Source organism: Triticum dicoccoides, chromosome 4A, assembly GCF_002162155.2.
Source record: "Triticum dicoccoides isolate Atlit2015 ecotype Zavitan chromosome 4A, WEW_v2.0, whole genome shotgun sequence".
Taxonomy (NCBI): Eukaryota; Viridiplantae; Streptophyta; class Magnoliopsida; order Poales; family Poaceae; genus Triticum; species Triticum dicoccoides.
This window is the reverse complement of record NC_041386.1, coordinates 652,488,244-652,511,426: the sequence shown is the minus strand read 5'-3', so window position 1 is coordinate 652,511,426 and position 23,183 is coordinate 652,488,244. Positions and strand designations below refer to the sequence as shown.

The 23,183-nt window shown below is 49.7% G+C and overlaps 2 protein-coding genes, 1 long non-coding RNA gene and 1 pseudogene across 3 annotated transcripts; 2 read left to right on the top strand and 2 right to left on the bottom strand.

Annotated features, from left to right (window-relative positions):
• The window catches only part of LOC119287725, a 4,599-nt pseudogene extending 3,265 nt beyond the window's left edge, over window positions 1-1,334 (top strand).
• Window positions 1,335-3,702: 2,368 nt separating this feature from the next.
• Window positions 3,703-14,360, bottom strand: LOC119283970 (pentatricopeptide repeat-containing protein At2g22410, mitochondrial-like). Its single transcript, XM_037563302.1, has 4 exons — window positions 12,019-14,360; window positions 11,745-11,854; window positions 4,714-5,134; window positions 3,703-4,206 (listed from the first exon to the last, which is right to left on the bottom strand). The coding sequence occupies exon 1, from the start codon at window positions 14,358-14,360 to the stop codon at window positions 12,372-12,374; it is 1,989 nt and encodes a 662-aa protein (XP_037419199.1). The 3' UTR covers window positions 3,703-4,206; window positions 4,714-5,134; window positions 11,745-11,854; window positions 12,019-12,371.
• On the top strand, window positions 5,141-11,412 carry LOC119287723 (disease resistance protein Pik-2-like). The gene is made up of 3 exons (XM_037567321.1): window positions 5,141-7,178; window positions 7,761-8,519; window positions 9,133-11,412. The coding sequence occupies exons 1-3, from the start codon at window positions 6,099-6,101 to the stop codon at window positions 11,128-11,130; spliced, it is 3,837 nt and encodes a 1,278-aa protein (XP_037423218.1). The 5' UTR covers window positions 5,141-6,098; the 3' UTR covers window positions 11,131-11,412.
• Window positions 14,361-15,100: 740 nt separating the features above from the next.
• LOC119287724 lies at window positions 15,101-16,619 on the bottom strand. The gene is made up of 2 exons (XR_005140902.1): window positions 16,344-16,619; window positions 15,101-15,678 (listed from the first exon to the last, which is right to left on the bottom strand). It is a non-coding gene; the product is annotated as an uncharacterized LOC119287724 (long non-coding RNA).
• Window positions 16,620-23,183: the final 6,564 nt, after the last annotated feature.

Sequence of the window (23,183 nt, the reverse complement as noted above, 5' to 3'; positions counted from 1 at the left end):
TGTGTGTAAATGAGAACAAGTGTGCTACATGGTTTGCTGCTTTCATTTTCAGGCGGAGAGGGACGGATCAAATGAGTACGCCAACTACCAGCCAGGGTCACTCAACACGACGGACACGCTGATTGAAGATCTGGACAACTATGACATGGTCTTCCACATCGGCGACTTGCCCTACGCTAACGGGTACATCTCGCAGTGGGACCAGTTCACCGCGCAGGTCGCCCCCATCAGTGCCAAGAAGCCCTACATGATTGCAAGCGGCAACCACGAGAGGGACTGGCCCAACACCGATGGATTCTTCGACGTCAAGTCCTCTGGTGGCGAGTGCGGTGTGCTGGCCGAGACCATGTACTACTACCCAGCAGAAAACAGAGCAAACTTCTGGTACGCACATTTTACAAGCCCTACGAAAGTCGATCTCATGCAAAGTTCATACTAGGAATGATGAAATGGCTAATCATGTATAATCTCAAGGTACAAGGTAGACTACGGCATGTTCCGGTTCTGCGTGGCGGACTCGGAGCACGACTGGAGGGAGGGGACGCCACAATACAAGTTCATCGAGGAGTGCCTCTCCACCGTGGACCGAAAGCACCAGCCGTGGCTCATCTTCACAGCGCACCGGGTGCTGGGATACTCCTCCGACACGAAGTATGCCGCCCAGGGCTCCTTCGATGAGCCTGAGGGTCGGGAGAGTCTGCAGAAGCTGTGGCAGCGGTACCGCGTCGACCTGGCCATCTTCGGTCACGTCCACAACTACGAGCGCACATGCCCCCTCTACCAGAACCAGTGCACGACCAGCGAGCAGAGCCACTACTCGGGCACCATGAATAGGAACATCTTCGTCGTGGCGGGAGGCGGCGGTAGCCACCTCTCGAGCTACACCACCGCCATCCCCAAGTGGAGCGTGTTCAGGGACCGGGAGTACGGCTTCACCAAGCTCACGGCCTTCAACCACTCCTCGCTTCTCTTCGAGTACAAGAGGAGCAGTGACGGCAAAGTCTACGACAACTTCACGATCCACAGGGACTACCGCGACGTGCTCGGCTGCGTGCACGACAGTTGCTTTCCCACCACACTCGCTACCTGACCGACGAGTGTCATGGAACGAGCCAGCCAACCAGCGGCTAATAAAGGGAGTTGGTCCTGTTTTTTCTAAAGAGTGTTGCGCAAGACTCTCGTATTTCTATGATCTTTGTTATTCGTTGTGCTGTAGGTTTTCTGTGTTGTTGTTGTTGTTGTTGTTGAAGAGTGTGGTGGTTTTTTGTTACTGTTGTTGTCGAACTGCACTGTGAGAAGCTGGTGTTCCGAGTGATTATGCTGCTTCAATAAAAAGCTGGGTTGTCATGTGTGATAGCATATCCTCTAGAAATATACGCAGAATTTGCTTCTTCTTTTTTTGAGCTGTGCTTATTTTCTTTCTTTTTTGTATCAAAGGCTCAAGGAGCGCACCATGGATTTCAGGTCGAAGATGCATGGGCGGCAGTGGCATAGCCAGGTTGCGAACACGCCCCGGGCCAACGGCTTAGCTACAGTGTTAAACAGTGCCAAGTAGTGTTCATCTAGCTACAGTCAACGAATGATCAAACTATCACGGCCCCTGACGGGCGGGGCGGCGGCATTTGCAAAGATGGCAGGGGGCTATGAAACTCACGGGAAGGCCTGAAGGTCGGAGGAGCTGCAACCACGGCTGACATATCTGGGAAAGATAGACACGATCACACGAACAAATGCAATCGCAAGCCGATAAGCAGGAAGGAGCACAGCAGGACGAATTGATATGCTGCTCAGAGAAGTTGTAAAGAAGGATTTTGATACAAATCAAACATCAGATTCTTAAACATGGGAAATCCAACTTTTTTATGACGAATTTAGTAGTCGGGAAAATGACAATTTCTTTTAGCAATATTTTGCCAGGATTTGCCATGCTGATTAAAAGAAACTAACATCCTTGCCGGAACTAAATTTGACATAAAAAAACGTTTGATTCGCCATGTTTAAACATCAGAATTTTAACGTTGCCATAAAAATGATACCAAGGCAGCAAAAAAAAAAAAACTAGATGCCGGGGGATTTTTTTTTAGAACGAAGGCTCAAGGGGGAGCCCGACTTTAAATTAACAAAGCCATCAACCGGCCAGGGATTACACAAGGCCATCGTAACAACCACTAAACAACTGCGAAAAGCCGCTAACAAGAACAGAAAAAAGTAGCAGATACATAGTGTTGCCGAAGCAGCTTACAAGCACCAAAGACTAAGCCCTATAGGGATAAGCAAATTAAGCACTAGCTAGAAGTCGATGGCGTCCACCAAGTGAAGTAGATCAAGCTGAGCAAACCGGAGGGGTTCTTCATACTGAGACAAAGTCCAGCGATGGTCACGTCCTCATCTACACCAAGAGGTGACACCTTGTTCGATCCACTCCTCTCCAAATCCAGAGGGGACCCCTGCCCCTCGCCTTGGCTCGAAAGGCGCCGGACCGCTGGAATATGGAGAAGCTCACCCTAGAGCCAGGATAGGACACGATGCCAGGCACCATGGGAGATTCTCAACCCGACACAGCGCTGCACGAGGAACCAGACGAATTGCCACACCGCAGGTCATCGCTACAACCACCAAGGGGAAAAACTGCACAAAGGCACTGACACTGAACAAACGAACAGCGAGTAAGATGAAGCAACCTTACAGGAAGCAGATCAAGCCCGAATGGATAGGCTCCATGCCCAAGCCACCGCATCAAGTTGCTGCTAGCAGAAGAGAGGAGCCCTATCCCCTCCCTGCCCAAGAATGGCGCCAACCGGCGAGCAAGCAGGTAAGGATCCGGCGAGCAAGCCAAAGCAGAGCATCACTGCTACATAAACAGAGCACCAAGCTTCATCTCCCTCGCTGCTGACGCAGCCAACCCGACACCCACCTCACAGCACTCTGCACACTCCTACCATGCCCAAGACGACACCTTCAAGAAGGTGGCGACGCATGTTGCGCCGTTGTCGTCCAGTCTTGAAAAGACAAGGGTTTTCACCCGGGTCATGGAGCAGGAGGGAGAGGAAACGAACCTCGACAAAGCCTCCGAGGAGGAAAACGGCACCTTCCTGTGTCGCCGATGCCGTGGCCGGAGAACCAGCCAAGGATTTCTCCCGGTCCAGTTCCGCAGCTCCAAGCAACCCCACCAGCCACGGATCCGGCGTCCAGAGGCCGGCGGCGACCAGATCCGGCGAGGAGGAGCGCGCTGGGGGGGAGTGGAAGCTGCCTTCAGATCCAGGCGCGAACAGGGGGCCGCGCCCCCGCTGCGACTGGCGCCAGCGCCCGCCGTCACTCGCCGCCCTCGCGACCAAGAAGACGGGGGGCAACACCCGCGACGCCGCTCGCCGCAGAAACGGCGCCGCCGCACCACCCGAGGCCGCTGCCTCGGCGCCCTAAGCCCTCCGCGAGGAGCGAAGCAGCCAGATCCTCGCCGCCGCCGTCCTGGGCGACCACGCGGGCTTCACCGGAGGCCTCCTCGGGCGGCGGCGAGGGGGCAGGAGGAGGGGAACAGGGGCTGGCGGCTAGGGTTTTCGTCGCCACCCGAGTCGCCCCTAGCGGAGCGACGCGGGGGCCAAAGGGGGTACCGTGTGCGTTGCGATTTTCTTTTGCTCCTCCGATGCCGGGGGATTAGGTGCGGCCTTTCACACCCATGCTTGTGTCTGACCTCCTTGATCAAGCTCACGTTGTCAACAGGAGTTCTGGGCGTGGCATTTCTGATTGTTACAGGTTCCAAGTTCCAACATATATAAACATTAACGAAAGAAGAAAGAAAAAGAAGCAAACAAGGTAGCTGAATCTGCAGCTGCGGACAAAGTGCAAGCAAAATGATGGCGATCGCCAAGAGCTACTATGTTGGTCCATTGGACATCTCCAAGCAGTACTACTCCACTTCCAACAATTCGTTGGGATATCTACATATCATCATCTGTTCTCGGCCTGCGATTGCATTTGTTCGTGTCTTTCCCGGAGATAGCAGCCGTGGTTGCAGCTACTACGGCTGCAGCAACTGCGCCGACCTTCAGGCCTCCCGTGAGCTTCATAGCCCCGGCCATCTTTGCGAATGCGGCCGCCCCCACCATCTTCGTCCTGAAAGCCATGGTGCGTTCCTGGGGCAGTTGTTTCAGAAAATGAGCTAATTCAGCAGCGATCTCCTGTTGTTATGCATGTTATTTCTTCGAGTGCCTGTTTAGAGCATCGATGTAGAGTTAGCAGAGAAGAGGCTTAAGATGTTTATCGTGTGCAGTGGCCATTTGTACTCACAAGATAGCTGAAGATATAGACAACTGACCAAGGAACGGCAGACTGAAATCATTTCTAGACTAGAAAAGTTTTGTTTCAGGCACTTATAGAGTTGTAGTGTTCGGAACTTCGAATATACTGTATATATCACCCCTCTTCACCAGCCTAAGACTTGTGCACAGGAAACAAAATTCCTGACTACGAACTCTGCTACGGACGAGCTCGCAGGATGAACCTATCTTTCAAGTGCTAGACTAGATCCAACAACACAACCAAATATCTTAAGACTTGGGTACACAGGAAACAAAATTCCTGACCACGAACTCTGCTATGGACGAGCTCGCAGGATGAACCTCTTTCAAGTGCTAGAGCAGATCCAACAAAACAACCAAATACTATCTAGCTAGCTGCTGGCTGCTAGAGGGGGAGATTCTTAGGTACGATCCATACCTTGACCAGGAAATCAGGAAGAAAATCAGCCACGGAGCTGCCGGCTGGCTCGAGGGAGAGCGCGGTCAGCTCCCCAGGACGCCTCCGCCTTGGACCTCGCAAGGAAGATGGGGAGGAATGTTTTGGGCCAACACGGTGAGGGCCGGTGAGAGTATGAGCTAGTCACTGGGGGGCTTCTCAAGTCTTTTTCTTTTCTTCTCTTGGGGTGGGTGGGGGCCGAGCTTGGGAGAAGCTGTTGAACGAACGATCCCTTTGGATTCTTCACGCTCAAACGGACCGCAGATACATGCACCTCCCTCTATTCATTCTCCCACCTGCTCCTCTCGTCATTCATGCGGGGAAGGGCGGGCCATGTTCCATGGAGAAAGCATGCGCCCCCAATCAACGAGCTCCATCGCAGAACTGCTCCGGCCACATGCATCTGCGAAAAAACCATTCTCGATAAAACTATGAAGCATGGCTATAAATGTTGTGTTGAGACACAAAGTGAGCACTAAATTTTTGAACTCCTGATGGGTGAAGATGATCAGGCACACATGCAACCATCAGCAATTTTAAAAACAAGCTGTACAAACATATATACTAGTATATTGAATATCCTCCTTGTCTCTCCTCTTGGTGAGAAGTCATTGTGCTTATCCCCGCTTCTAATATAAAATCCATGCATCTGTCTTTGCCTGCCCTACCCAGGCATCTTCCTACACTAGCTAGTCATTCAGATTAATTTATTGTTACTAACTTATTGCCCCGCCCCGGCATATTCTAGCTAAACAATCCTTTATTCACCATTAAAAAATTGTTGGATCATTAACCAAGAGAGGGATCAGACCAAACGTTCACATCAACTCGAGCTCTCGTCAGCTACAAAATAAACCTCCTATTGGGAAATGCACGAAGCTTGCTTTCCATCAAGGTGCATTCATCAAAGATTGTTGCTGCTGAACTGAAAGACCGTTCGCTGGTCAGCATCACTTCATTCACATAGACACAGTCCGAGTCGGTTGCATCCAAATTGATGTGCCAACCGAAGCCCGTGCAGAAGACCAAAAGCTTTAGCAGTTCAGCTGTCACCTATTTTTATCTACACATGCAGGACGTAGCAGTTCAGGACCAGGCTTAAAACCCTTAATCATTTGGAACATTTAGCGCGGTCGTTGGGCAAATGAGCTGGCATGCTTAGCCCCGGTACCAACAACCCCCTCAATTCATGCACCGTTGTTCTTCTTGTTATCTTGAAGCCAGCATGGGCTTGATGAGGCGTTGATTAAACCCACCAACCCTTCACTGTTGATCCTTCCTTTGGCTACACACATCAGCAGCAGCTGCTTGGTCGATTTTACACTGACCACTATAGTCACAGATCCACACAGAAACAGTTGGGATCAATGGAGGCGACAGTGCTGAGCGTGGGCAAGTCCGCGGTGAAGGGGGCGCTCGGCTACGCCCAGTCCGCCATCGCGGCGGAGGTGGCGCTGCAGCTGGGGGTACAGCGCGACCAGGCCTTCATCAGGGACGAGCTCGACATGATGCAGTCCTTCCTGATGGCCGCGCACGGCGAGCAGGACGACGGCAAGGTGGTCGGGACCTGGGTGAAGCAGGTCCGCGACCTGGGCTACGACGTCGAGGACTGCCTCCAGGACCTGGCCGTCCGCCTCGAGAAGCCGTCCTGGTGGCGCTTCCTCAGGACACTGCTTGACCGGCGCCATGTGGCTAAGCAGATGAAGGACCTACGGGAGAAGGTCGAGGATGTCAGCCAGAGGAACTTGAGGTACCGCCTCATCAGGAGCCCTGCCGCTGCTGCTGACTCCAAGCATGTCGCCACCGCCGTCAACCAAAACTTCGCAGGCAGCGCGACGATGTTCGGCATCAATGAGGCGAGGCGTGCCATGAAGCGGGACAGGCCGAGAGTGGACCTTGCCCAGCTTATCAACGGCGGGGAGGGCAAGGACCTTAGAGTCATTGCTGTGTGGGGAACATGTGGTGTTCTTGGGCAGGCGTCCGTGATACGAAAGGTGTATGATGATGCAGACAAGTTTGAATGCCGTGCCTGGATCAAGCTTACACATCCTTTCGACCCGATCATGTTCATGCGGAACATCATGAGGCAGTTCTATGGATGTTCTTTTCCAGCACTGGCAACTGAGGGTCAAAGCTGTCAAGAAAGAGCAACCACTGTAGGCGCTCATGTTCTCAAAAAGATGCTGACAATAAAGCAAGAAGATTTGGTTGACGAGTTCAATGAGCATGTGAATAACAAGAGTTACCTGATTGTTCTTAACGACCTGTGTACCATAGAAGATTGGGACTGGATCAAAACTTACTTTCCCGTCAATGACAACGGAAACCGGATCATTGTGGCCACACAGCAAGTTGAAGTTGCAAGCTTGTGCGTAGGTAAAAAGTGCCAAGTCTCGGAGCTGAAGCAATTATCCGCTGAGCAGACTCTCTATGTTTTCTACGACAAGGTAAAACAGAATGTTTAGAGGAAAATTCATGTTTTACATCCTTAATATTTTGATCTAACAGCCACATACTGTCTTCCATGTTATAGTAGTATCATTTTTATTTCTAAGTTGTCTGAAATCTCGGTCATTTTCATAAACTTTTGGATCAACGTTCAAACATCATCATCCCAACCTCATTCCACGTATAACTTACAAAAACGAAAAAATATATAAACATCTTGCTAAAATTCTATATTTTGAAGACTGCAATTTTAGATGATTGAGATTTCTGAAATTTTAAGTAACTGCAAAGCAAAAGTATTAGTTTAATTGATTGACCGAGCAGTTATTCTCCCAAGCTCTGGATAGATTAACTACATGGCTGGTCCGAGACTCCCAAATACTCCCTCCGTCCCATAATATAAGAACGTTTTTCATGTTATGCTAGTTTGAAAAACGTTCTTATATTATGGGACAGAGGGAGTATATCATTGAGGACTTCGAGGCCGAAAACAGTATAGTTAATCAAATAGCGCTCCGACACATATACTACCAAATGAGTGTGCTTATTATCTTATAAAATTGTTTTTTGCTTGTGTTTAGGGCCCTCAAGGTGGAACATATTCAATGAAACCAGAGTCGAGCGCAAGCACATACTCCACTTGTAATAGCTCTATAGTGCCCAGCAGTGAGATACCAGCTGGTGATCAGGCTACAGATGCAGCTGGTGGAAAGAATGCTATGCCAAGAAGGAGCCTCACTCGCATCATGTCGATGACGGCTGCTTTGGAGGAATCTCAGGTTGTTGGGAGGAAGGAAGAAAAATCTCACATCATCCGACTAATTTCAGATGCATCAAGCAAAGAATTTCAGGTGATCTCAGTGTGGGGAATGGGTGGTCTTGGGAAAACTGCCCTAGTCACAGATATCTACCAGAGCCAAGAACTCGGTGGTGCATTTAAAAAGCGTGCTTGTGTCACGGTCATGAAACCTTTCAATCGCGAGGAACACCTTAGGAGATTAGTTATGCAACTAGATGTAGAAGCATCTGAAGAGTATGACACAATGCATTCACTGGGTAGTGCACAAAACAAATTGTCACGGCCGGTTGAGGAGCTGAAGGATGAGCTGGAAAGGCTTCTGAAAGAAAAGAGGTGCTTGATTGTCTTTGATGACTTGTCATCTACCACCGAATGGGACTTGATAAGTGGAGACTTACCTCAGACCAGAAATGCAAGCCGGATCATAGTCACCACACGGGAAGTGAGTATTGCCAATTATTGTTCAAAAAAGAAACAAGAAAATGTATGCAGGCTCGAAAATCTGAACGAGAAGCATGCGCTTGACCTCTTCACAAAAAAGGTACTTAAAGAATGATCATGGTGCTCCATTTTGCACGGTACTAATTATCCTTACTTACAAATATGCCCACATTCACATTCCAAAACTTTAGAGTAAATTACGTGTCAGTTTATAGTAATGCTCTGCATGTTTATTTACATAGTAGCGGAACAGTTTGGCCGTCCTAGCTAGGTTGATCATTGACCAACAATTAGTACAACATGTGGATTATGCAACAACAACACACATAGCCAATACATTGTATCCATATTCAAAATAATTTTCTAACGATTGTGATTTTCTAACTATGAAAGTGTATTATGCATATAAGAGAATATACAGTAAAATTTTAGCTCATCGTGATCAAATTATGCCCTATGTAAATCAATATAGGGCTGGAAGTAGGACAATATAAAGAACAAATGAGAATGATTGATACGGCTCGAATATACTTACCAGAACACATGACCATCTTCACTACTTCTAACTCTGAAATATAGAAATTATGATTGTAGGCTGTATAAGATAAACTATTGACCACATATAATTACTACCAAAGAAAAGCTAGCTAGGATGGTTATTTCATATATAATCTATTTTGCAGAATGCTAAATACTTGGTTGTTAAAATTCAGGTATTTAAGGAGAATGAAGATCTGCATCGGCACTATCCTGAGCTGGTTGAGCAAGCGGAACAAATCCTGAAGAAGTGCAATGGACTTCCTCTTGCAATAGTTGCCATTGGTGGCTTCTTGGCAAATCAACCAAAGACTACCATGGAGTGGAGAAAATTGAATGAGAATCTTAGTTCTGAGTTGGAGATGATTCCAGAGCTTGACACCATAAGAACAGTCCTCCTCAAAAGCTACAATGGTTTACCCTATCATCTCAAGGCTTGTTTCTTGTATCTGGCAATCTTTCCTGAAGACTACAAGATTAGTCTAACACGTTTGGTCCAGCGGTGGATAGCAGAGGGTTACTCAAAAGAGGTACGCGGCAAGTCTGCGCATGAAGTAGCGGAGAGCTACTTCATGGACCTTATAAGCAGGAGCATGATCCTCCCATCCCAACGATCAAGTCACAGCAGAAAAGAGATTGACTCTTGCCAACTCCATGATATTATTCGTGACATCAGCATCTCAAAGTCAGCGGAGGAAAATCTTGTTTTCAGATTGGAGGAAGGTTGCAGCTTAAACAACCAAGGCACGACACGTCACCTCTCTGTCAGCAGCAATTGGAAGGGAACCCAAAGTGAATTCGAGGGCACAGTGGACCTGTCTCGTGTCCGATCAATAACAATTTTTGGGAAGTGGAAGCCATTCTTCATTTCTGACAAGATGAGGTTGCTGCGGGTGCTGGACTTGGAAAGCACTTCAGGTCTGGTTGATCATCATCTCAAGCACATTGGGAAGCTTTTCCACTTGAGATACCTTTCCCTTAGAGGTTGTCATGGAATTTATCACCTGCCAGGTTCTTTGGGTAACCTGAGGCAGCTCCAAACACTAGATGTCATGGGTACAAACATAATCAAGCTGCCAAAGACCATCATCAAGCTCAGAAAGCTACAACACGTTCGTGCCAGGGGTGTCGGGAGCAACGATGAATGTGTCTATGAAGAATATCCAGATGGGTTGCCGAAGCTGATGAGGAATAAGCTATGCATCCTGACATCCTCCACGGTGGGGTTCTGCGTGGCATGCTGCGCGCCACAGCTTCTGAAGGAGCCCATGGGCATCGACGGGGACACCAACAGACGTGATGTCTGCACTGCATGCTGCTGCGCCTATCTGCCGATGCTGGTGACACGCCGTAGCCCACGCGGTGTCGCAGTGCCCAGAGGGATCCACAGGCTCAAAGCCCTGCACAAGCTGGGTGTCGTCAACATCTCGAGGAGGAAGGCTGCTGTGCGAGAGGTAGCGAGGCTCAGAGGGCTGCGCAAGCTGGGAGTGACCGGAGTCAATGCGACCAACGGTGGAGAACTATGTTCAGCCATTTCTAGTCTCACCTCCCTGGAAACATTGCTCGTGCAATCTGAGGGGAAGCCCGGTTTATTTGGCTGCTTGGATGACCTCTCTATGCCTCCAAAAAACCTTGAGAGCCTCAAGCTGTATGGCAACCTGGTCAGACTGCCGACATGGATAAATGGAGGGCTGCTACAAAATCTGGCGAAGCTCAAGCTGCGGAGCTCCAGGATAACAGACCATGATGCGGCCATACAAGTCCTTGGGAGCCTGCCGAACCTAGCCATCCTGCGTCTGCGGAAGGAGTCACTCGAGGGCGAAGAGGTCCGTCTCCGTTTCTGTCTGGGTGCATCGTTCCCAAGCCTAATGGTGCTGGAGCTGAGTTCTCCAGGTAAGCTCAAATCTGTAGAGTTTGAAACGGGAGCAACCCCTAAGCTTGAGCTGCTGCAGTACTACAATCAGCCTGACCATGATCAGAATGATGTTATTTCAAAAGAAAATGATGATCAGTTTGAAGAAGCTTCCACTGTTTGGCTGTTTTCTGGGCTAGCATCTCTGGGGAGTCTCAAGAAAGTTCTGCTAGAGGGTGGCAACTATGAGCGCTACTTTGTGCGGAACTTGCGGTCCCAGCTTGAGTTGAATCAGAATGGGCCTGTTCTCAAGATGGACTGAGCTAAACTCTGGAAACTCTGATTCTGCTCACCTGTTTTGATCACCATTAGTTAAGGTCATTTTGGCCGCTGCCACTGGGTTGCTTAATTTGACTTTTTTTAATTTGCTTACTACAGAAAATGTCTAGTTTACTCCTCCGCAGGACTGCGACGAAAATGTCTAGATTTACTCCTCCGCAGGACTGCGACGAAAATGTCTACTCCATTGGGTCTCATATGAAAGACATAGTGTATTTGTTTACTTGTGTTAGGTCCCACATGTGAGTAAAAGTATATTTGTTTATCTATGTCTCTTAGAATGTTTCTAGTCCCACTGGTGGGTAGGAGTGCACTAGATGAGAGACTAGTACGAGGAAATTACTCATATTAACATATCTTAGCCTCTTAGGCTATACAGAGTAAGAGTTTTGTAATTTACTCCCATGTCCCAGAGTAATATATAAGAAACTGAATGGTTCCCCTAGTTCTTGCATGCATGCTTCCACTTCCACAATACTAGCATAGCTTTATACCCCACCCATTCCTGGAGCATGCTCAGTGGTTAAATTTCACTACATTCATGATTTCGATCCTTGATAATCGATATAGTAACAGAATGTCAATGAAACTTTTTACCTTAATAATGTTGAGAAAGCCTTTCCAAAGCGCATTTTGGCTACTCAAATGCAGTTGTGCTAGAATGGAAGGGATATGTTTCACCATGGAAAACCTTTACAGCTGGCTATCTGCACATTTTTGCATAACAATTATAATAATTGCTTTATTATAGAATCTACTCCCTCTATTCCATAATTCTTGTCATGGTTTTAGTTCAAAACCACGACAAGAATTATGGAACGGAGGGAGCACATGATAAAGACAGAGCTAAGAAGTGGCCGTAAGAACTTACAGTTTGGTAGTTAGAAATAGTCAGGGGTCAATCGAGTTACTCAACAGTATAACAGTTTCTCCACATGACAAAATCTGACCAAACCTATATACTGCATAACAAATCAGAATGGCCCTTATTTTTCTGTCCATGAATTTCTTTCTTAAGGCAGCAGGAATTCATCTCGTTCTTGGGCCGTCGAATGAACTGAATGTATCACAGCAGGTCGTTGAAGAAACTATGTACAGCACGATTGCACGAAGCTGTGCTTTAAATATAGGAAATGCTGTCTGCTGCTCAGTTTTTGTTGTCTATCTACAGCCATGGCTATTATGAGGTGCATGAACAAGGAAGAAAGCATTGTCACACTCATGTCAAGTCAGAGGAACATAACCTTCCAATTTTAAATGGAAATAAATGTTATTCAATGCTGCATAAATATCTTCTGACTGAACATGTGAAACATCTGCCACCAAAAACTCATGAAATTTTCCATCCACCTCAATAGAACTACATCCAGGGTTCTTCTTTACCCCTCTATCTCTCATCAACATCCTCAGTGTCTTCACCTGATCCCATTTACTTTTACTTGCATATATTTGGCACATAAGTACATATATTCCACTGTCCGATGGATCGAGTTTTACTAGCTTATCTGCAGCACATTCACCAATCTCTACATTGCCATGCACTCTGCATGCATTCAAAAGAGCACCCCAACCGGCCTCACCAGCTTCCATTGGCATACCCTTTGCAACTTCGAGTGCCTCTTCAAGAAGTCCACTTTTCCCCAAAAGATCAATCATGCATGCATAGTGTTCTGCTTTAGGTTCAATCTGATATCCCACTTTCATTTCTTTAAAATACTGCCGCCCTTCTGAAACTAACCCACTATGACTGCATGCAGAAAGTAACCCAAGGAATGTGATCTCATCAGGCACAATACCTGTTCCTTTCAACTGCTCAAAGAGATGAAGGACTTGTTCAGATTGACCGTGCACAGCATGGGCCATGACCATCGAATTCCAACTCACTACATTTCTCTCTCCCATCTCAGCAAATAATCTTGATGCTGCATCCAAATCTCCACATTTTGCATACATATCAATGAATGCATTACCTAAATTCACGGTGAGTACAGCCTTGCCACTGACAATGTAGTTATCATATATCCACCTACCAAGATCCAGGCAACCCAACTGAGCACACGCCGGAAGCACACTCACAAGGGTAGCATTTATCGGCTCAACACTTTCTTCAATCATCTTTTTAAACAACCTCACTGCTTCCTCAGGCTGATTTGCCTGTGAGTAAGCAGCGATCATGCAACTCCAAGAAACTGCGTTCCTCCTAGGCATATCCTCAAACATTTGGGCTGCACTCTCCAAATGGCCGCACTTTGCATAAACGTTAACCATGGTCGTCCAGGAGTACACATCCTTGACAGCCATGCCGTCGAAAACCTCCCTGGCAGAGGGCACGCACCCGAATTTCCCAAACATGTCGATCAGCGCATTCGCCAAGCTGACACTTCCACCCACACCACCCTCTGCAACATACCGATGCACCCTCCTCCCCAGCGCTAGCAGTCCCATTTGACCGATCGCCGACAGCGCCGCAACCAGCGTCACCTCATTCAGCTGCTGGCCCCCCGCCACCACCATCCTGCAAAACACGCGCCAGGCGTCATCAGCCATCCCTCTCTGCGCGTACCCGTCCACCATGGTCGTCCAGGAAACGACGTCCCTCTCGGACATTTCGTCGAACACCCTCCGCGCACGCGCCAACGACCCGTGGTCCGCGTAGAAGTGCACCAGCGCGTTCCCGACGAGCGCGCTCCGGCCAACGAACCCCCACTTGAGGGCGACGCAGTGGACGCCCTCCCCGCCCGCGGACGAGGTCCCGTGCTCTGCGGACGCGGCCTTGAGCGCGAAGACGAGCGTGCGCGCGTCGGCGGGGAGGGCGTCGCGGACGACCCGGCGGAAGAGCGCGAGGGCGCGGCGCGGGAGGCGGGCGCGGAGGAAGGCGCGCATCATGGTGGCGAGCATGTAGGCGTTGGGGCCGGGGGCGGGGGCGCGGGCGAGGATGGCGGCGGCGTGGCCGACGCGGGGCGGCGTGGAGAGGGCGCAGAAGGCGAGGAGGCGGGACGCCGGGAAGCGGCCCGCGGCGAGGCCGGAGACGGTGAGCAGCGCGTGCAGCTGGAGGAAGCGCGGGAAGGAGGCGCAGGACTCGAGGAGGGCGAGCAGCGGGTGGGTCACCACCAGGTTGCGGTTGGTGTTCCACGCCGGCCGGGGCGGCGGCGGTGGCGCCCCTGGGCCCGGGGAAGGCAGAGGTGGCCGCGCGGGCGGAGCGTGATGGCGCATTGCGGCTTCCCGGGAGCCCGAGGTTTCTATGGGTTCGCCGGCGGGGGGAGAAGAGGCCACCGCCGGAGCTACCTCGGCGGGTAGGTGGGTGAGGGGAGGAGGCGCCATTTTGGGGAGCGGTACAACGGCGGGAGTCGCCGCGACCTCCTTGCGTTGCGAGGGGAGACGGTTATGGGCTTCAATTCCAATTCTAGCCCAGCTGGAAATGGGCTTTGTGTGCTTCAATTAAAGCCTCCTTGAGTGCTTCAGTTTGATCTTAAAAAAAAAGAGTGCTTCAGTTTAGCTGTTATTCCAGTTCTAGCTCAGCTTCTTTTTTTCAGCTGGAAATGGGCTTCAGTTCCAATCTAGCTCCAAACAGCATCCTCCCCTGTGTTTCAAGTGATTACCAACTTGCTGTTATGCCCAGAAGAAATCACTACTTGTTGCTGCTGTTTTTCCTCAACAACAACAAAAAAACAATGATATTGTAGCATTTGGTGCCCAGAAGAAATCACTGGCATTGTCTCAGCCTTCCCTTCAGGATGAAAAAGGAAAAATCATTGCATGACAGGAGCGGAGCACGACGCTCACACCATTGTGCAAGCCCTGGATAGGCACCACCAACACCAAATAGCAAAACAGATGGCACATACAGCTCGCAAGCGATGCTTGCTTAGAACCAGCTGCTCAGGAAATTATCACTGCAAGTGTTTAGACACAGCAGCATGGCCAAACAGATACAAACATAGGCCGCGGGCAAATGCTGAAAGATGCATGCTCTTACGAGAACCGTTTACTGAGGAATTAGCACCGGCACGGTCCTGGAATTTGGTGCCTGACACTACAGTTTCAGGGCACTTGAGCACTGATAATGTATCATGGGAGCAAAACAATCGACAGGAAGAAAAAATCGGGACATCATAATTCTTATACCCCGAGTTACAAAAACACATGTATTATCATGGGAATTGCTCTGGCAAAACTTATTTATTGTGAATGCGGCCTCCTCCCGAAGGCCACGATTAGCTTCCGCAGCTCTTCAGCACTGATAAACTGCTGAAATGCTGGTCTACACGCTACGGAGAAGCATTTTAGAACTCCTGCTTCTCCAGCAAATCCGTGGCATGTATCATTTTGTTGCCCCCGGCTTTTGGCTATCATTACCCGCGTCTTTTCCGGACACAGCAGCCGTCGCTGCGGCTGTCATGGCTGCAGCCGCCGCGCCGACCTTCACGCCGCCTGCAGCTTTCATCGCCCCGGCGATCTTTGCGAATGCAGCTACCCCGCCTACTAGGGCAGCACGCAGGGCTACCATTGGCCTGATCTCCATGGTGTGTTCCTGGAGCAGTTGATGCATAAATGAGCAATTTCAGCACAGTTGAACACTTGTAAAATACATTTCGAGGAAGTTAGATGTGACTGTATTTTTCAATCTTTTACACGGGTAAAAGGAGAAGCAAAAATGATCGTATAGTCTAGCATTTATGTAGTTTTAGCATAGGAAAAGCACACATTGCCTCTTAAAACACCTAGACATGTTGTGAATGGCTAAATGAACTCACAAGATAACCAAACCACTCTAAACAGAATTACTCTCTCCGGTGTATAGAGGATGCGACAATTAATTCAAACCGGAGGGAGTGTCTCATTTTTGGCCCAAAGATTATGTCTGAGCCTCCCGTGGAGTATACTCCAGTGGGATAAACAGTTATGTCATACGCACCAAGCACCCGCTTAAATTGACTACAACTCTGCTACCACAACATCATCATGCAGATAAAACTTAACAAAAACACATGCTCGACAGAATAGTGCCACAACTTCCAAATGCATCAATTCTCACAGGTGCGTCGAATCATTCAGACATACCAATCTCATTAGAACTGGCCCGTCTAATTAACCATGGGTGGATCTGGATGCTACGCCGGCCGTGCACCGGCGCACCCAGAAGTTGCGAGGCTCAGGTGGGGATCGACCAATCACTGGATGAGAACAAGCACATACCTCAAAACCCAAACACTGCGGCAGGGGCGGAGACGGCGGGAACGCGATGTGACGACGAGGGCAAGCGGGAGCGGCGATGGGCGCGAGTACGAGGGGGGTGGGGTCAGGGGTGGGGAGCGGGCTGAAGGGTCGGCGGTGGCTGGCGCCAAGGCACGGCGCGGCGGCGGCTGTAGGGGAGGCTGCGGCGGATCAGAAGAGATCTTTGGGTCGGGAGGTCAGCAGGAGGAAGAGGAAAGAAGGGTGCGGGGAGAGGACGGGCTTGTGGTGTGTGTGGATTGAAGAGTTGATTTATTTTTTCTATCCGGATATTCAGAAGGGCTTCGTGGGCATATGCTTCCGCGTGTAAAAATAAACCGGGTTTTTATCGGTTCTGTCATTAGTTATGTCACACTACTTAATTTTGTCAGTGATGATTCAACTACTCATAAATGGCATCATTTCGTTAAAGCTTATGAGAGGAGGTAATAGCATCGCAGGTCCTAGAACTTGTCCTATATGTGATGATCTAGTCCAAAACTTGCAAAAGTAAACTATTGCATCCTATAACTTGCATCCATTGTGCAAATTTGGTCCTAGCCAATCAGACGACGCCAAGTGGAGCCAAGTCAGCACAGCGGGTCAGTGCCGCGCTTTTTCAATTACCCCCTGGCTTAGCACTAATCAACCCCCCTTCACAAGTTGTCGTCACCGGAGCAGAGCACAATCATGGCACCGCACGGCCAAGCTTCGACTGCAGCACGGTGACTGTCGTCGACACACACCTCCTCCAGCTGCTCTCATCTGTCTTGAGTTTCAGCTCATGGCACCGCATTAGAGCAACTCCAACGGGCCGACCCAAACGAACGGCGATTTCGTCCGCTTTTTGTCCGTTTGGGTCGGCCGCCCGCCCGGTGTCCGCCCTGTTTTTCATATGGGTCGGCAGCGCGCCCAATGTGTGCCGACCCATATGTGCAAGCGTGACCGTCTGGCCGTCCAATTTTGCATTGCATTCAACAATTGTGAAATGAAAATTTTTAACAAACAAAATAGTCCGCCCAAATAAATAGTATAGTTTTTACAGGCCAAATAAAATAAAAATGGTTCACACAGTTTTACAAACGAATAAAAGTAGATACATCTATTGGTTGCCAACATGAGTTCACATATGCTCAACTAAATCATTTTGCAGTTCCACGTGAGTTTCCCAATCACGCATATCTTCATGAAACTGAGTGAACTGCTCAAATATTGCTGCTACTGCATGCTCAGGCACAACATTCTCACCCTGAAACTGAAAGCCTTGATCGTACAGACGTTCCGGGCGCTCGTCTTCTACGATCATATTGTGCATGATCATATAAGCAGTCATCACCTCCCATAGTTTCTGCGTGCTCCAAGTATTAGCAGGATACCGAACGATGCCCCATCGAGATTGCAAAACACCAAAGGCACGCTCGACATCCTTTCTAGCACTCTCTTGCTCTTGGGCAAATCTTTTCCTTTTCTCTCCAACAGGGTTGGGTATTGTCTTTACAATAGTGGTCCACTGAGGATAGATACCGTCATCCAAATAGTACCCTTTGTCGTAGTTGTGGCCGTTGACAGTAAAGTTCACCGGTGGGTTGTTGCCTTCGGCAAGCCTAGTAAACACCGGCAAGCGCTGAAGCACGTTGATATCATTGTGTGATCCAGCCATGCCAAAGAAAGTGTGCCAGATCTAGAGATTTTGAGACACCACGGCTTCTAGTATGACAGTGCAAGCCCTGACATGTCCCTTATACTGCCCTTGCCAAGCAGAAGGGCAGTTCTTCCACTCCCAGTGCATGCAGTCTATGCTGCCAAGCATCCCCTGGAAGCCCCTGCTAGCATTCATCGCCAACAAACGGGTTGTATCTGCAGCTGTCGGCTCTCTCAAGTACTCAGGGCCAAACACAGTAATCACAGCCTTGCAGAACTTATACAGGGACTCTAGGCATGTAGACTCGCTCATACGGACGTACTCGTCAATGAGATCACCGGGCACTCCGTATGCAAGCGTTCGGATGGCGGCAGTGCATTTCTGATAAGAGGAGAAACCAATCTTGCCGACAGCATCCTCTTTGCACTCGAAGTAGTCATCATAGCCGACCACTCCCTCTCTAATACGGTTGAAAACATGCCTACTCATACGGAACCGGTGGCGGAATTTGTGATGTTTGAACAACAGGTTTTTTGTATCGAAGTAGTCCTTCCAGAGAAGGAAATGCCCGCTCTCTCGGTTACGATTCAACGCCGGAAGGTGGCCCGGAATGGAGCCACGGAACAACGGCCGCTGGTTGTTGAGGTGGTGATGGACCAACACGGCAGCCAATATCTCCTCCTCGTCGTCGGACGACGAATCGTTGGAGTCGCAAATGAAATTGTGGAAAAAGAACTCGTCGGCGGAGTCCATTTTCGTACCTTGGCAAACTGTCGAACAGCTTGCAGGCGTCGAAGGAGACGGCCGGCGAGGGGAGACGCGACGCCCACAGACCAGCTAGTTGTCCGGCCGGCGTCCGACGAGTGTGACGACGTCCGACGAGCGTGCTGGTCGTATGTGGCGGGGGCGGTGAGGCGTCTTCTTGGTCGCGGGCGGCTGTGCGGTGGGGGAAGCGACGGGAACTAGTTCGCTCCCCGGCGGCGGTGGGCGACTGGGGACAGGGGGGCGTTGCTGGGCGGATGTGGAGGCAGCGGCAGCTGGAAGAGTCGCCGCAAAAATGGGTGGCGGCGTCGGTGACGGAGGAGGCGGGGGGCGAGGGTTGCTTGTTGGCCGGGGGGAGGCCAATGTGCCACATACCAGCGGGCCCGGGGACAGGAGTAGGCGACCGCGCGCGCGTCCGCCGCGTGACCGCGCCGACGCAAATCAGGCTCAAAAATGGGCCGGGAATGGATCGCCCGCGGACAAAAAACGGACGCGCGTCCGTTTGGATCGGCGCGTTGGGCCGTCTTTTCTGTCCGCGCCGACCCAAACGGACGGTCGCGGACGAAATGGGTCGCCCCATTGGAGTTGCTCTTAGGCCGTCCAAAGCTTCCATCCCCTCCTTATCTTCAGGCTTGCCATCAAACAGCCCAGCGATGTCCTGCACCCGGGTGTCGAACAAGATGGGCACCAGGTTCCTCTTTTGAGCAAAGAACCGGATCTCCTCGAGGACGAACGGGTTGAGGAAGCTAGACGTGGTGACCACCACGATGCCGAAAACCATCGAGCATATGATGCGGTCTGTGACCTCATGGCTGTGCGCACCAGAGTACCTTCGGCCGTGAACAAGGCGATCCCCTGCAGCTCGAGCTCTGCCTTGAGCCACCTGTAAAACCTCGCGCGGGGGGCCCCCTGACCGTGGAAGCCGATGTAGACGTCGCAGCTCCGGAGCTTGCCGTTAGACATGGGCGACGCGACGGTGTCCCACGTGAGCAAGACGCGCGGCACGGGGAAGGAAAAGGACACCCGTGGCGCGGGCCCGCTGCCGTCGGAGGACCGCCGGCGCGGGTCGGCGCCCTGGGACTGGGAGTCGTAGACGTGCTCCGATGGCGGTGTGCGGGAGGCGCTCGTCGGCGCGTCCGTGTCCTCCAGCGGAACCCGGCGCCGCCGTGGGACGCCGGCGAGGGCAGCGCGGGGGTCCGGGAGGCCCTGTCTTCTCGATGCGGCGGCGACAGGGGCGGGGTATTAGGAGGAGGAGGCTCGGTGATCCGAGGGGAGATGTAGGGCGACTGCAGAGTGGAGACGAAGGCGGAGGACGGCGGCAACGGCGAGCCGAGGTAGGGCGAGGCGGGGCGGCGGCCGCTACCGAGGCCGTCGCCAAGGTCGACCTCTCCGACGACTCGGACGGCACCGCCACCGCCAAGCCCAGCTCCAGCAAGCCCCGTCAGGCAGCCAGAGGCGATGGCGGCAACGTGGGCAAGTCACTCAACTACTCTGCACCCTCGCCGTGAAGCACATCGACATCGCCGTCTCCGTACTCTCCCGCTTCATGGAGCCCAAGAAGCTCGCCAGCCTCGCCGAGTGACGCGTACGTGAGTCGTCTTGCCCTGTTAGAACATCTCCAGCTGCTCGCCCCCCTCCCCCCAGGGCGCATAAAAATTGCCCCCTGGGGCGAGCCGGCGATTCTTTCGGCGTTGGGGGCGGTTTTGCGCCCAGTCATCGCCCCCAGCTCGCCCCAGTCGCCAATTTTGGCCCACTTATTTTGGCGAAAAAGGCCCATATTCGGCGTGATTCGCCGTGGCTCGGTGTTCAATTATCAACATAAATATTTTTTATCACATATTTCATCACATAAATTTCAAATACTTCAACAAAATAGTACAACAACACATAGTTCAATACAAATTATATAGTTCAACAAATAAAAACTCATATTTCATCACAAGTCGCGCCCGCTGTCGCCCTTGAGCCTCCATAGGTGCTCTATCAGATCTTGCTGCAGTTGATGATGCACCTGTGGATCTCTGATCTCCTGACGCATACTGAGGTAGGCAGTCCAGGTTGCCGGTAGCTGGTGATCAACTTCGGCAAGAGGACCCTGCTACCTCTTGAGCACTGTGTTGGATTTCCCCGAAGAGGAGAGGATGATGCAGTAAAGTAGCGTAAGTATTTCCTTCAGTTTTTGAGAACCAAGGTATCAATCCAGTAGGAGACCACGCACAAGTCCCTCGTACCTATACAAAACGATATCAACTCGCAACCAACGCTTAGGGGTTGTCAATCCCTTCACGGTCACTTACGAGAGTGAGATCTGATAGAGATAATATTTTTGGTATTTTTGATTGCAAAGTAAAAAAGTAAAGGCAAAGTAAAAACAAAGCAAGTAAATAAAGTGATATAGATTGATATGATGAGAATAGACCCAATGGCCATAGGTTTCACTAGTGGTTTCTCTCGAGAGCATAAGTATTCTACGGTGGGTGAACAAATTACTGTTGAGCAATTGACGGAATTGAGCATAGTTATGAGTATATCTAGGTGATGATCATGTATATAGGCATCACGTCCAAAACAAGTAGATCGAAATGATTCTGCATCTACTACTATTACTCTAGTCATCGACCGCTATCCAGCATGCATCTAAAGTATTAAGTAAAAACAGAGTAACGTCGTAAGCAAGATGACATGATGTAGAGGGATAAATTCATGCAATATGATAAAAACCCCATCTTGTTATCCTTGATGGCAACAATACAATACGTGCCTTGCAACTTTTTCTGTCACTGAGTAAGGACACCGCAAGATTGAACCCAAAGCACTTCTCCCATTGCAAGAACTACCAATCTAGTTGGCCAAACCAAATAAGATAATTCGAAGAGACTTGCAAAGATAACTCAATCATACATAAAAGAATTGAGAGAAGAATCAAATATTTTCCATAGATAATACTGGATCATAAACCCACAATTCATCGGTCTCAACAAACACACCGCAAAAAGAAGATTACATCAAATAGATCTCCACGAGAGAGGGGGAGAACATTGTATTGAGATCCAAAAAGAGAGAAGAAGCCATCTAGCTACTAGCTATGGACCCGAAGGTCTGAAGTAAACTACTCACACTTCATCGGAGGGGCTATGGTGATGATGTAGAAGCCCTCCATGGTGGATGCCCCCTTTGGCGGAGCTCCGGAACAAGCCCCAAGATGGGATCTTGTGGATACAGAAAGTTGCGACGGTGGAATTAGGTTTTTTGGCTCCCCTTCTGATCGTTCGGGGATACGTAGGTATATATAGGAGGAAGGAGTACGTCGGTGGAGCTCCGAGGGGCCCACGAGGTAGGGGGCGCGCCCAGGGGGCGCCCTCCACCCTTGTGACCGCCTCTGGCGCTTCTTGGAGTAGGGTCCAAGTCTCCTGGGTCACGTTCGGTTGGAAAGTCATGATCCCGAAGGTTTCATTCCGTTTGGACTCCGTTTGATATTCTGTTTCTTTGAAATACTGAAAAAGGCAGAAAACAACAATTCTGGGCTGGGCCTCCGGTTAATAGGTTAGTCCCAAAAATAATATAAAAGTGGAAAATAAAGCCCAATATAGTACAAAACAGTAGATAAAGTAGCATGGAGCAATCAAAAATTATAGATACGTTGGAGACGTATCAAGCATCCCCAAGCTTAATTCCTGCTCGTCCTCGAGTAGGTAAATGATAAAAAAGAATTTTTGATGCGGAGTGATACTTTGGCATAATTTCAATGTAAATCTTCTTAATTGTGATATGAATATTCAGATCCGAAAGATTCAAGACAAAAGTTCATATTAACATAAAAATAATAATACTTCAAGCATACTAATCAAAGCAATCATGTCTTCTCAAAATAGCATGGCAAAAGAAAGTTCATCCCTACAAAACCATATAGTTAGGCTATGCTTCATTTTCGTCACACAAAGATGTTCCCAACTTCTATACCCCCGATGGCAAGCCAAGCAATTGTTTCATACTTAAATAATCTCAAACTTTTTCAACCTTCACGCAATACATGAGCATGAGCCATGGATATAGCATTATGGGTGGAATAGAATATGATGATGGGGATTGTGTGGAGAAGACAAAAAAGAAGAAAGTCTCACGTTGACAAGGCTAATCAACGGGCTATGGAGATGCCCATCAATTGATATCAACATGAGGAGTAGGGATTTCCATGCAACGGATGCACTAGAGCTATGAATGCTCAACAAAAGAAAACTAGTGGGTGTGCATCCAACTTGTTTGCTCACGAAGACCTAGGGCATTTTGAGGAAGCCCATCGTAGGAATATACAAGCCAAGTTCTATAATGAAAAATTCCCACTAGTATATGAAAGTGATAACACATGAGACTCACTACATGAAAAGCATGGTGCTACTTTGAAGCACAATATATGAGACTCA

What these genes read in the sequence shown, in the direction of transcription:
- LOC119287723 (XM_037567321.1), top strand. Translation starts at nt 6,099, where the DNA reads ATGGAGGCGACAGTGCTGAGCGTGGGCAAGTCCGCGGTGAAGGGGGCG. An exon ending in TCTATGTTTTCTACGACAAG is followed by an intron (nt 7,179 to 7,760) that starts GTAAAACAGAAT and finishes GCTTGTGTTTAG; the next exon opens with GGCCCTCAAGGTGGAACATA. An exon ending in TTGACCTCTTCACAAAAAAG is followed by an intron (nt 8,520 to 9,132) that starts GTACTTAAAGAA and finishes GTTAAAATTCAG; the next exon opens with GTATTTAAGGAGAATGAAGA.
- LOC119283970 (XM_037563302.1), bottom strand. Translation starts at nt 14,360, where the DNA reads ATGCGCCATCACGCTCCGCCCGCGCGGCCACCTCTGCCTTCCCCGGGC.